This window comes from Alligator sinensis, unplaced genomic scaffold (assembly GCF_000455745.1).
Source record: "Alligator sinensis unplaced genomic scaffold, ASM45574v1 scaffold373_1, whole genome shotgun sequence".
Classification (NCBI taxonomy): domain Eukaryota; kingdom Metazoa; phylum Chordata; order Crocodylia; family Alligatoridae; genus Alligator; species Alligator sinensis.
In genome coordinates this window covers 915,526-929,871 of record NW_005841990.1, presented here as the reverse complement: position 1 = coordinate 929,871, position 14,346 = coordinate 915,526, and the positions used below count along the sequence as shown (strand labels likewise).

The 14,346-nt window shown below is 40.0% G+C and overlaps 1 protein-coding gene across 10 annotated transcripts in view; it reads left to right on the top strand.

Moving 5' to 3' along the window:
- The window catches only part of MAP3K7CL (MAP3K7 C-terminal like), an 87,389-nt gene extending 73,850 nt beyond the window's left edge, over positions 1-13,539 (top strand). For 6 of the 10 annotated variants that reach the window (XM_025201331.1, XM_025201330.1, XM_006021376.3 and 3 more), the window contains one exon: positions 9,800-13,539. In XM_025201331.1, the coding sequence (XP_025057116.1) occupies positions 9,800-9,980 (181 nt within the window). In that variant the 3' untranslated portion in view covers positions 9,981-13,539. Of the gene's footprint in view, positions 1-5,593; positions 6,277-9,799 lie in introns of those variants that run through there. The other 4 variants (XM_006021375.3, XM_006021373.3, XM_025201328.1 and 1 more) reach the window with 2 other exon arrangements.
- Positions 13,540-14,346: the final 807 nt, after the last annotated feature.

Here is a 14,346-nt window from a genome sequence, read left to right as displayed (position 1 = left end):
AGAGTGTTTTGCCTTTTTTTTAAAGAAGAGGGATGGCACTAGGGGTCTTAAACCTTAACATATTTATAATTTAACTGACAGAAGATTGAAATACTGGACTCTTTCTGATCTTTCTGAAATCCACAATTTGAGTGCTATTGCAAAAGTCCTAACTACCACCAATTTAAATTTGACTCTATGGAAATGTGGATTCATAATAGTTAAATATTCCACATAACTCTAAACTATTTTCTTAAGTAATAAGTGCCATAAGTAGATGAAAATGTAGAATGTGTCCATTATATTTTAAACAAATAGTAGCCTGTACGACATTATTCTCCCACTTATCTCACATTTTACCAAAAGCTAACAAATGGCATATTGGATGGCTCCCAGCATTCTTAACTTCCTCTCCAGAGATTAGCGCACCTGTGGAATTCAAAGGTCAAATGTCACTTGGCAACAAGCACTACTGGGAGTGGTACGAAAACCTTTTTCAGTATACTGAAGATGATAGCTTGGTCTAAACCAAAGACAAGGGCTGTGTGAATAATTGTTTTTTTCAGTTTGCTGACCAAACTAAAAAATAATAATAATATAAAAAACATTTCAGATTGATCCAAAAAGAAAATGTCTGGTTTTTATTCCCTTGGCAAAACAAAAAAAAAACAACCTGAATAAAAATAGTGTATTTTAAAAATAATAATTGGGGATCAAACAATTTTTTGTTCAATCTAAAACAGCCTCTTGTTCCATTTTGGGTGGGCGATATCCTTTTTTAAACCCCCCCACAAAAAACATTTGTATACATTTCAAAATGAAACATCCTGAAATGGAAAGTCAGAATACCTCACTTTAAAAATGTCAAAATAGTGTCAAAACAAAACATTGTCTTTGACATTTTTTCTCATTACTTTTCTGCCCAAATTACTGACCAAATTTGGCTTCAGTTTGTGTGTCACAACAGAATGCAAGTGATGGGGGGATTAAGGGTAGAGCACAAGAGAAAACATGAAAGAGGTGTTGAAATGAAAGATGTTGCTCTTGAAAGAAATGTAAGAAAAGAGAAAAAGAATGAAGTCAAATTTGTAATCGATAGTGAGAATTTAAAAGGAAATTGGCCAAATTCTTTGCTAGTGTAAACGGGCAAGATGCTGTGGTCTTTACATGACTTATTCGTATTAACATCAGCAGAGAATTTAGCTGAGTGTCCAGATCCGAGATCAGAATCAGCCTGGAACAGAAGGAGAGAGAGAAAAGAATGAAAGGGGTGTGGAAGAAAGAACGCACCACATTTGCACCCAGGAATGTAATTTAATTTATGTTCCTGAAATGTACATGTATTTCCATAACAGATGTTTTTGGATCTCTATGTTTGGGTGAAAGGAATGGAATGGCTGGTTATTTTGAGCTCTTGTCATATTGCTATTACTAGCTAATGACCCTGGATTATGTAGTTAAATATTGGAGTTGTCATGGTTGCTGCTATAATTTTATATTCTTAGCTCTGTCTGGTTTTATCTCTTTCCTCCCCCAGATGGTTCTAACATATCTCTGGAGAAAATATTGTGCAATTATCACTTGGTCTGGGATCGCTCTTCTTCTCAGTCATGCATGTTTTTCCCTTCCCTTCCTCTACACATATTGTAGTTGACACTTATTTAAAAGTATGCTTACCTTTTGGAGGATTTGCCTTATTTGCTTTTTCCCGTTCTTCCTTTCAAAGGCATGGGCTGTTTGTGTAAAGCCTGTGTGTGGTACCAGCATTCAGATTACTGAGGGGTGGGGATTTCTGTGACTTGACCAATGTTCATCTCCATCTCAGTGTACTGCTAAGCCATCCTTGCTAGGAATGTTACTAGCACATTGAAATACTTCTGAGAAGCAATACATGGAAACTATATTCAAAAGCAAATTAATGGGAGGACATAAGAATTCATATAATGAATCAAAGTAGTGAACTATATAATCCAATATCCTGTCCCTAGTAGGTGCTTCAGAGGGAGAAACCCTGTAGACACATTTTTATGTGATAACCCATCCCAGGTAAAGTTACATTCCCAAACTTTTAAGTTGCTTAATACACCAACACATTAGGATTGATATCCCTTCCAAAGCTCTTGATTGATTGTTTTTCAAATCTCTATTATTATAAACCTGGGTATTCTTGTTATTCACATAAGCATTCAGGTCTGTTACAATGCCTCCTGAGTGCCTGGCCTCCATGATGTCTTGTGTCAATAAGGTCCACAAATTAATTGTTTGTGGGTGGGCAAAAAAAAAAAAGTGTGCTTTGATCAGTTTTGTATCTGCTCTCTTTCCATCAAATTGAATATCTTCTTGTTCCTGTGGCAGATGCATGACATGATTATTAAATAGTAAATGGGCTTTACTATTTAGTAAAAGCAGAACTGATGAATGATGCACAGCCCACATACATAAGTCAAAGCCAGGGTAAAGTTAGTGCTTGAAAAATTTAGAGAACAACTTTAGTTGGCCAAGTTAGTCTTAAGTCAGGTGGAAGACACCATAAATGGCACCCTGTCCTGCCTTCTGCCTAACTTTACTATGTGGACAGGTTACTACATAGAATATACAATGGGCTCCTATACATGGGCAGGGAGGCTGCTCTGATGTCCTGTAATTACAGCATGTTGAAGCAGACTCAATTAATCAAGTCTGCTGGAGCATGGTAATTATAGTACTCCAGCAGACTTGTGTCATGTGTTTCAGCATCCCTGCACTGAAAAATGGGGTGGGGCACTTGAAAGCCCCCCCCCCATTTTTCAGCATGGAGATGCTGATACATGTGATGCTCTGGGTGCTTTAATTAAAGCTCTTGGAGCTGCACTAATTAAAGCCACTGTGCCCCCCGCCCCTTCCCAGAATGTGTCTGTAAATTTGTCTACTCCCCCAGGCAGTTTCATCCCCAGGTAGCCATTTGCTCAAGGCAGATTGGATTCCCTAACATCTAGTTTCTAGGTGCTTATATATTGCCAACTGTGTGTTCAGTTGCTTGTTACCTCCTTACTGGGTATGTCTACACGTGCATATTAGTGCGTTTGAATAAACTCTGGTGCTTATCACACTGGATTTTATTGCTTCCAGGCCCGTTTTTACACATACCCCCAGGAGAGCAGCACATTGAGCTGGGTTGGAGCAGCCCCAGCTGGCAGGGAGCCCAGGGGTCAGCCTGCCATCCTGGGGCTGTTCCCCCCAGCTTAATGTGCTGTGGAGGGGCTGGCTGGGGCACAAGGATGCTTCAGTGCGGGGCTAGCTGGCAGGACCCTTGTGCCCCAGGCAGCTATGTCAGCATCCACATGTTCATTGCTGCTGAGTAAACAATTCTGCAGCAGGATAGTACTTGTATCTACATGTACTATCCTGCTGTGGAGTAAATTAGTTTATTCCATTTTAATAGGGGCACATATATAGATGCACAATGTTTATTGTGCAGTGAATTAATCTACTGAACAGTAAACATCTTGTTGCACCCACTATGGAGTAAATTAATGCCAATTAAAATCCAGGCTCGATATACTCCATGATAATCATATTCTATATATACTAAATGCTCCCCAACTACCCTCTCTTCTTCCCTTTACCATTCATTATTTTATTTACATGTTGCCTAGCTATATTCCTTATTTTCAGTCTTTTCAGATGAATGTTTTTTTCCCTGCTACAAACAGGGTCCCCAAAATGACACACAATATGCCAGATGAGGCTGCAGCATTGGTCCATGGAATAGCAACTTATACTTCACATACTATTTATGTCCTAGCTCATTCCTCTGTATCCTAACATTTTTCTTACTTTTTTGACCCTTGCTGCATGTTGAGCAAAGGAAGCAAAAATAGCTCACTAAAGACCTCTGTCTCTCTTCAGTGAGCTATCTTGAGGTACTTGTGGATGTTCCAAAAGGAGCTTTGTAAGCCAAACTCACTGACCATATTCTGCTGATTATTACACATGCTCCATTTACCCATTGACTAGCATCTTGGGTATTTCTTCTACCTGTGCAAAATGGCCTTTAAGCATGAAAAACTGAGTGGTCAGCCTGTTCTATAATGCTGTCAGCACTCACCCTTGAGGTGCTGGAACTACACATTTCTGGCATGCTGTAATTTGCTGTATCATGGACTCTGTTTTATAGCATAAACCATATTGTTGCTGGCCATTGCTTGATTATGTAAAGGGAGCATTCTCCCCAAAGAGCAGTCAATTTATTACAATTCTTTGCTCTCCTAGGTCCCCCTGTGCTGAAATCTACCCCAAAATGCAGAATGAACTGGTAGTGGTAAGGCACTGGCCTTCAACTAGTGACAGTTTCTTAAAGGGTGCTACAATAAGCATATGACCCTGATGTCAGCTGTTCTTGAGATAAAGCTCACACGGCAAAAGCAGTCCAGCACCACCCCTATTGCAGATTAATACCTGGGTGGTACTATCTATCTCTATGCAAATTTCTCTACTTTATTTCTTCAAGAAGATTTAGCAGAATTCTCTTGCCTTTGCAGTTATACTTGTTATTCATAGTTAATGAAATAAAAAGCCATCTCTACTTTCCATAGAAGTAGCTTTCACTTCAAAAGCGAGAATAAAGGCCTTTTCATTCAGAATATGCCAGCTTGTTTCATTTCTCTTTTTGGTCCTGTAGGATTTGCATTTCATTGCATTTTTGCCATGTAAAACACACTGTTCCCAGAAAAAAATGAACATGTACTTTGAAGAAGTACATTTCAGATTTCCTCATAGATTCAAATAGCTTGGCAACATATTACAAAATGCTTTATCAGTTCTGTTAATATTTAAACACAGTGTAGCTGCTTAAAGGAAACACTGATTGCACAATGCTAGATCTACGTATTAGGAGTCCATAACAAAAGGCTAGATGGTGCAAGAGCTTAGTGTGGTATTCTTTAACCTCTGAAAGCCAAATTCAAATTCTGGATTAGGTCACAAGCAAAACTTAGGTGGTGGCCTCATCCTTTTTTGTGGACTTCATAAACCATACCATTCATAACATTTAGCAGTTCCCTGATGTTCTAATCTTAGGCCTCTGTAACAGGCTAGTAGTATCTGTCTGAAACGTCAACCCACCCTGTTAACAGGTGTTGATCCTGATGGGAAAAGAATAAGTAGGTTCTGCTGACTCAGAGGCAGACAACTCCTTATACCACCTGAGTTTAATGGAGCTTGGAGTTGCTTTTTGAGAGAGATGATCTAGGGTGTGGGCTGAGCAGTGTAGGGAGGAGGGAAGGAACCCAGAAATAAATAAGTGGGGAGAGAAGGCTTAAACTGATCTTATTTAAGCTGTTTTAAGAAATCTGATCCCCAGCTAACATTATTGACATGGAATGAATTGTATTTGTAGAAGAACTTGGAAAAGATACTTGCTCAAAGCCTCTCTTGCTAAAGGTATTGCAAGGTTTTCATTTACAGATCTATAATGTCTGTGTGCATTACTCCTGAACTGAGTCTAGCAAATGTAACCAGTGCTTGACTTTCAGAAGTGCCAGTATTTTTCCTAAAATAGAACTAGTAGAAGCTTTTTCGCAGATGCTGGTTACTGAATATTCAGTTCAGTTTCTTTCTCTTTGTATGACTGAAGAACCAAAGCAATTAAGAATACATTTGAAGCAATGTCCCTGAAACGTTCAGAAGTGAGTAGCTGGTACCTGCAGAAGCTCAAGCCTTCAGTCTAGCATCGCAACCAATGGAATAATAGATTTGGTAGAAATTCTCTGTTAGCCCCAAGAGACAACATTGAAGAAAGGAAGTTTCAAAGGACTAAAATTTTTTAAACAATTAAATGGATACAACTGGAGTGTTTCATCCATAACATTTATTTGCACAAGATCTTGAAGTTTTTAGGTAGGCAATATTCCCACTGGTAGCAGCCTCAGGGAGGAAAGTGTGACTTTCATAATAAGAACAGTTTGCTTGATTCATCCTTGCCTTTTCTAAAACTGGCTTTAGCATGAGAAGAGGAAGGAGTCGGTCACTAACAGTGTGCTTTTAAAAATACTATAAAAGTTTTCAACTAGCAATAATTGCCTCGGTTGTACCTCATGGGCTGTGTATGATACTGCCACTGTTAATGTAATTCTGCTAAACAAAAAAATAATTAAAACTTTTTAGACAAAAGCCTCTGAGAAATTAAGAATGGTTTGTTATAGTCATAACTGGCAAACAGAAAGATAAGGGCTCCTATCTTTTGCTCTAGCTGTTTTGCATTGCTTCATTGGTGTAAAGGAGCCTGAAATCTGCGACAGCAAATACATCTCCCAAGTTGAAGAACCCTTCAGTAACTTAAAAGTACCATAGTGAGTGCATCTACACGAGATGTTTACTGTCCAGTTGACTATTTAACTGTGCTGTAAATTCCTCAGCATCTACATGTGTGCCCCTATTAGGGTGCAGGAAACTAATACATTCTGTGGTAGTATAAGTACTACCCTGCTGTAGAGTTTTTTTCATGCAAAGTAGCACAAGTGTTGATGCTGACTGACTGGCTATAGCACGAGGGTAATTCAGTGCGGGGTCTGCCTGCCAGCTAGCCCCACACTGAAGCACCCTCATGCCCAAGCCAGCCCCTCCGCTGCACATTGAGTGCAGTCAGAGCAGCCCTGGGCTGGTAGGCTGACCTCCCCGGGGCCCCCTGCCAGCCAGAGCTGTTCTGATTCATGTAAACGGCGTGCCTGGGAGCATCCCAGGAGCAATAAACTGTGGAGCAATAAGCTCTGGAGTTTATTGCTGCACATTAATGGCACATGTAGATGTGCCCAATGGGTATATTGCACTCTCTCTCCTTACTGCCCTTGTAGGAAACAGATTTGGGACAGCAGGTTTGTAAATCATTAGACATTACAACAACCATAGCTGCATGTATGAAAACAAAAATGAACAAAATTATGTTATAAAAAATGAAAGCTGAAATAAAACATACAACAAGATAAATCATTCCAGATTGTGGAGCCTGCTCACAAGTAGAACCATGCAGGTGCATAAGGGCCCACCTGTGATTGTTGTGTAGTTGCTACATAATTTAGAAAACTGATACACAATTATTTTAGCAATACTCTGCTCTGTGAGGGGAAGTTATTTTATATAGGATTATAAGACTTTCCTGTATGAATGCATTAATTTAGCTTAATAGGAGGAAGCTCTGGAAGAATAAATTAGAAGAATACATTGGCCCCATAAAAAGACAGCCCCAGGCATACTTAAAAATGTTGGACAAAGCTGTCAGCTTCAAGAGCCTTACATCCTTTGCCAATTTGCAAGCCTTGTCCTTGCGGGGCTGAATAAATAACAGATTACAGGGCTACAAAGAGTTACAAAGTGAGTTACTCTCTGGGAGGCTAAATGACCAGGAGGACTTTGCAGCTATGAAAGATGATTCTCCTTGAAGCAAAGAAGAAGAAATGGTTTGTGAGTGAAAGGAACAGACCAAGCCAGCCAGACCATAGAGCTCTTGGGGAGGAAGGTATAAAAGACATTTAGACCTATCAAGAAGCCATGTGGAAGACAAGTTAGATACCTGGTAAGTTGTACATGCATATACCAGTACTGTCTAGTTCAGTGCTTTTCAACCTTTTTAGACTCAAGGCATCCCTTGTCAGATTCAAGGCACCCTCCATAACTTTTGTGAATTGAGCAACCCCATCATTTTAAAAACTAATTTATTTATTACGGTGCTTACTTCCGTGCAGAGGGGGAAGGCAGACAGGATGGGGGAGCAGCTAGACAGGAAGTGCCTAAGTTTTCCTTTATTTGCTTGTCTCCTCACATCTTGCTTATCTCCTTACACTTCCTGCAGCACCCTCAGAGAATTTCATGGCACCCCAAGGTGCCCCAGCACTCTGGTTGAGAATCACTGGTTTAGTTTATTGCTTTAAAATTTGTTTTCTCTTTAAAGTTTTTGTTCTAAGTAACACAAAAGAAGCTTTTAAGTAAAACAAAAGAGGCTTCTCAGCCTCTTGTAGGCTAAGATCATGTGTATAATGATAATAATCATTTGCTTTAATGAAGCTATCTGGTCACTGCTTACCATTGTCATTGCTCTCAGAAATAATTAACTTACAGGTGCAGGACATAATGTGAGATCTGTTTGATCCTGCAAACAGATCTTTATCAAACAGATTTTTATCAAACAGATCTCATAATGTGAGATCTGTTTGAAGTAATCACAATTGATACTGCATAGGGCCCTGCAACCTTATGACTCCATCCTGGAGGTAGCAGCCTGGGACTCAAGACTAGCCATGTGTTACAGTTCAAGACAATGCTCATCTCTAATGTGCTAGAAGAGATTAAGAGAGGTCAGAGACCTCATAACTGCAACATGCACCATCTAATGGCTGCAAAATGAACCAAAGTGAAGAGAAATAGGATTTCCATATCTGACACACTCATATGTAGTTTCCTTGCTGAGATACATTTCTGTCCTTGGGATGAAGAGAAAGGGCCAACTAAATTGCATGTGTACTTAGCAGACCAAGTCAGATCAGATAACATAAATCCCATCACTTCCAAATGTGTCTTCTATTGAAAGAAAACTTAGTATTTTGCTTTGCTAATTAGCTTGAGCCCATTAACAATTTGTTCATCCATGCTCAGCTCCTATTGAGGTCAGAAAGAGTTGAGGGCACTCATCTCATACTAGATTGGCTACTGAAGGGGAAGCATTTCAGAATTAGAAAAATAGATTAATATCTAGGAAGAAATAAATGGGATTTGCAGGGAGAGAACTGGTTGTGCATTTAAAATTAAATAATTACATAAAGTTACAACTGGCTGATCAGTAATTATAAGCCGCAACATGTACATTGCTTCCTCATTACGAAGACTGGTGTTTGAACAGAAAAGGTGGGGAAAACAAACTAAAAATGGCTGTTCAAACTGATTTTAAAAAACATGAAAAATGTCTTTAAAAATTAGTCGGGAGCACATATACTAGAGTGGAGGAAAGTTTTACATTGTTTTAGTCTATCATTGCATGCAGAGTAATTTGGAAGAAAGGAGCAAAGATTTTGTTCACTGTACTTGAAATACTTTCACTCGTATGATGTTTTAAACATCTGAAAACAATTTATCTAGTCCTGCTTATGCCACATCTTTTGACCCATATTCAGAGGAGACCCCGTTTATGTAGTTGTCTCCTTGGCAGGGTCTTTCCTTATACTTGTCCCAAGTGTTATGAAGGCTTCTATGAAGAAACTGGATGAAAAAGGTCTAGAGAAGGCTGCTGTGATCTTTACTGAGGAATCTGTTGCCAAGTCTTTCTATATCAAAGTGCAAAGAAGATCCCAGCAGATTTGAACTACAGGGCATAAGATGGGATGCAAAACCGCTGTTTTAGGTCCCAAGATTCTTCCCTGAGCAATGACATTGAAAAAGACCTATACTAGGTATAGTCCTGAGGGCCAAATCCAGTTCATCTTATTTGTCAAAGAAAGACAGGATTTGGCACTCTACAAGTGAAGCTCTGTAGTGGAAGAGCTAAGTAAATCTAATGTACTAAGAAACACAAGAAACCATTTAAGTGTATGCTTAAATCAATCTCTCTTAGGAAGGGCACTTAAGGAAGCTGCTGAAATTTAGGCAGGTACCTCAGTTCCATAGAGTGAAATTAAACATAGGTTGGACTAGGTGCAGTTTTGAATAGAAATACTTTCCTGAATCAGGGCCTAGATCCACAGAGTCACTGGTCTGGAGTAATGCAACCCAGAAGACAAATCTGCTTTAATACCTTTCACATATCCCATGTATGACATACTTTATCTTTTACTCTTCGTGTTTTCTTAATCGTTAGAAAAGAGTTGATTGCCAGACTGGAACAAACGGAAAAGGAGAGCATGGATGCTGCTCAGCTGGCTGAGGAGTATGCAGCACTGACAGAAGAGAATCAGACATTGAAGCTGGCCCAGACACAGTGTGTAGAACAACTGGAAAAGCTTAGAATACAGTACCAAAAGAGACAGGGATCTTCATAACTCTCAGCTACCTATTACGGGGCAGTGAAATCCAGTGTTTGTTTTGTGCTGGCCAGGAGGTTTAAAAAAAGGTTCTCTTTAATATGCTGTAATACTTTACTACAAATACAGAATATGTAAAAGTCTATATTTAATTTAATGTTTGCCAGCCAGTAGCTTACTATAATGGATATTTTATTCATTATATAATGGCTATTTTATTTCAAGTAACATAACTGAAGTATATCTATCCCCATTATATGTTCTAGTAGATCAGATTTCTTTTCTAAAGATATTCTTTTAATTTAAGAAAATATAGACACACTAGAAACTGATATAAATAGTCTCTGTGTTAGGAGTTGGACCATACTATGTCATACACAAGGGGCAGTGTTAATCTATGGAACGCTGTGACATGTGTTTTAATTTTAGTTTTGGGGGGTTATTGTTATTTTTTCATGCCTGAAGGGTTTGGAAATTATCCTAAATGTAACCTCCTGGTTCTGGGTAAAAACTATGTCCTTATTAATTGGCACTGTGACAGCAGCTTTGGTTTTGGTAGTGAAGTCCAAGAGATTGCACATTAAAGAAAAAGTAGCTTAAAAAAATAATTTTGATCAAATAAGCACATTGCCAGTAATAATTTACAAGTTATGAAATGGAAAGGAAACAGATGAAATCAAGTTTTCCTTCCTCCACTGTATGGTTTGCTAGAGATTCTTTTCTATTTAAAAGTCACTTGTACTTTTTGGCATGCAAGAAATGTAAAAATAATGTATGGACACTACAGTGGTGAATAAATAAGACTTTATGGTTTTAACTGTGAATACTTCAGTAAAACTATATTTTGTAGGCTGTTTTGGAGCATAAATGACTGAGTAGGGACTGAGCAGTTAAATGGTATACAGATAACTGGGAGTGAAAATGACTGTTTTCCTTGCTCTATTTATCACTGTATTTTCCTAAATCAATTTAAGAGTCTTTGTTATACTTCCATTTCTATTCATATGGTATTTTTTTCATTAAAAGTGAATATACAAAACTTAATTAGCCCTTGCTGTGTTTCTGCTTTATCCAAAGGACAGTGTGTCACATTTTTGTGAGATTAGAATTAGACACAAACTTAATGCTAATGTGCCAGTAAGGTTATGTTCATAATTCTCAAAAGTCAAGAATAGCGGAAGTTAAGACTTGCACTGTCAGCATAAATTTGAATCTCCTTGCTCATCTAGGATCCAGGTTTTTAAAGAGAGTAATCTAGACAACTCCCATTTAAGTCCCATGGCACCAAATTACAACTTGGTTAGTTCACCAAACACAAGATGTTCCTTTACATCCCTTCATTGGCTAACCATTTCATAGGTAAGAGGGCAAACAGGGTGCACTTGGATGCTACTACCCCTGCCCTGAGAAGAGGAGCAGGATAAAGCAGGGAATGGGGGGAGTTTTACCCCTATCCTCCCCTCAGCACACTAGATCACACAATACATTGTACTTGGTCTGTACCTGGCACAGTTCAATCCCTTCCCAGAGCAGCAGGGAAACAGGAAAGGAAATTGTGACTCGCTGAATCATGGTTTTTCATCTGGACGTTCCTTTAAAACAAACCATTATCTCACAATTGTAACATGTACCAACCTTACAGCAGCAGGGGCTAACCTGTCTGGCCCCTACAAATTTGGCTTGCACCCTCCCCACATGCCACTTTGATTTCCTTTCCCTGCTGGGTCTGCTGCTCAGCTTTCTGCTTCTTGCTCTGTGCTCTTTGACTAAGCTGCTGCTCTGCTTTCTGCTTCCAGCACTGTGTTTTCTGCCTGATCTGATGCTGTGCTCTGATGCAGCCCAGAAACTATCGTGGCATATGTTTAGCAATGTAGATCTATCTTGCTCAAGTACCTGAAAAAAACAATGCTGAACCTACTTTTGTAACATGGTATCATCTTAGCCTGAAGACTAAACCACAGAAAGAAGAGAGCATTAGGGGGACCCACCCACCTTTTGCATTAACATTTTCAAGGACATGAGCACAGAAGACTAGGTCCTGGCTTAGGCACCTACTAGGTGGAATAGGATCTGGTTTATATGAATGACAAAAGATACTCCACACATGAAATATGCCTAATTTAAAAATCTAGTGCCAAATTCTAGGCTGGCATTCATTTATCTTTTACAGTCTTGTCTGCACTGAGGTTACACTCAAAAATGAACAATTCAGTTATTCTTTAATGATTTAATTTACTTGTTTCAGAAAACAAGGGGAAAAACATTTCAAACTTAATAATTAAGGCTTATAAAACAAACAAGAGGGTTTACATGTTTCCCTGCTGACTTTGAAAGTAACTAGTGTCTTTATTAAATACAGTTGTATATTTCCACATTAGTTCCGTCAAGAATTTAAACTACTCCGTAACTCCACAAAAATTTAGCAGCACAAAACCACAAATAGAAATCCATTATCCAACTTCAAATTCTTTTATACAGTAATCTTAAACTCAGTGGAAATTGTCCAAATATACAAAAACTGACTTCTGTTTCTTAACTCAGTTGGTTATGCTTATGTGTAAACTGGCCTTCCAGCAAATCCTTATCCACCTAAAAAGTTTCACTTCTAAAATGCAGCCATACATATTAGGCATACGACATGCAAAATAGCCTCATGTCAGACTCTCATAAAAAAGACCTGGGGGAGAGCCAAAGTCAGGCAGAAAAGTCTTGAGGCCTTCGGACCTCAGTTTCTGACATTTGGGTTTGGTGTGGTTAGGAAATATGGCTCCCTAAGTCAGTGGGAACCAAACTTTTTGGCAGGCATGACACAAATTAGCCCCGTAGCCCCACCTAGTGCCACTCTGACCCACTTCCTCTGCCCAATCTTCTGCTCTGCTTTCTGCTGCCTGCCTAGTATTCCCTACCTGATCTGATGGTCTGCTTTCTGCTCAGTTTGCCATTGTACTGCCTGTTCCTTCCCTGGTCTGCCATATGCCATACACGGCACATCTACACAACGTGCTTTACTGTGCAGTAGATTAGTCCACTGTGCAGTAAAGCATCACTATCTATGTGTGTGCGGCATTTAGTATGCGATAAATTAGTTTACTACAGAGTTGCACTTGTGTAGATGCTGAGCAGGAGCAAATTTGCTGCCAGTCAGCCACATCAGCAAGGGGCCACCCAAGACGGGAGGACGGGGAGTGGAGAGTTTTCTATCCCTGGTCCTGGTGTTGCCCAGCTCCTGGCTCCCCCTGATCAGCACTAGGACAAGGTCACTCTCTGTCCCCCCCATCCCAGCATTGTGCGGTTCCTAACTCCCCATAGGAGACAGGAGCTAAACAGCACTGGGACTGGAGAGCTCTCTGCTTCCCCATTCAGCTGGGGGCTGACCAGCAACTGTCCTGCATGTGGAACAGCTGCTGGCAAGCCCCCTGGCAGGCAGAGATACCCCATCCAGCAGGGCACTCGCTGGCAGTTGCCCCAGTAGTATAGCTCCCGATGAGCCCCTTGTTGGGGGAGGATGCCCTGCTGGGCACAGTTCTGGCTGGCAGCTCTGTGTCCCAACATGCATGGGGCTGGGAGAGCTCTGCTTGATGTGCATGGGGCCAGGAGACAGCTGCCACTGCATCTGGCAGAGCTCTCCTGGCCCCATGTGCATGGGGACTAGGCCCCATTCCCCCTGCCCAACCCCAGAATAGGACCCTAGGGGAACCTGGATCTCCCCCTGGCTGCTGCATAGGGGCAGAGCAGGGCAGAAGTAGCCCTGTACCAGGCTGCTCCTGTTGGGAGTAGATTTATTCCCAAGGTGCACATGTAGACATGCTCCCAGGGAAGGCTTACTGCACAATATTTTACTGCACAATAAGCAATTCTGCACAAGTACTGCACAATAAGCAATATCACATTAATAGTATGTGTAGACATGCCCACATACACTGTCCAAACCTCTTGTGGTATGCATGCCACAGGTGGGTCTCCCCTAAGCTATGAATGTTCTGATGTCAGGTTGCTCCTGAGCAAATGCCCAGGTGTAAATTTCTTGTTTCTCCTTGCCCTTGGTACAGTACAAACATGAGGTCCTCTTCAAGGATAAACCTGGACCTCTTGAAATCAGGACCCTTGATATCAATAATTTTATATCATTACTGGTACATTTCATCACATGTAAACTGAGTAAAATCAAACAGAGGGCGTTAGAAAAGAAAAACAAAATGTTCTATAAAAAATTAAGAGAATTAGAGAAAAATGAATTCTTCTCATGAGAGAGGCAGAACAAAATTAGATGCAACTGATCTTTGAAAATGCATTTGTAAGGAAACTAAATTGAAATGTGAAAAATTGAGGATACCCCAAGAGGACCATTCATATTGTGGAAAGTATGATGTAATTGGGGTAGCTT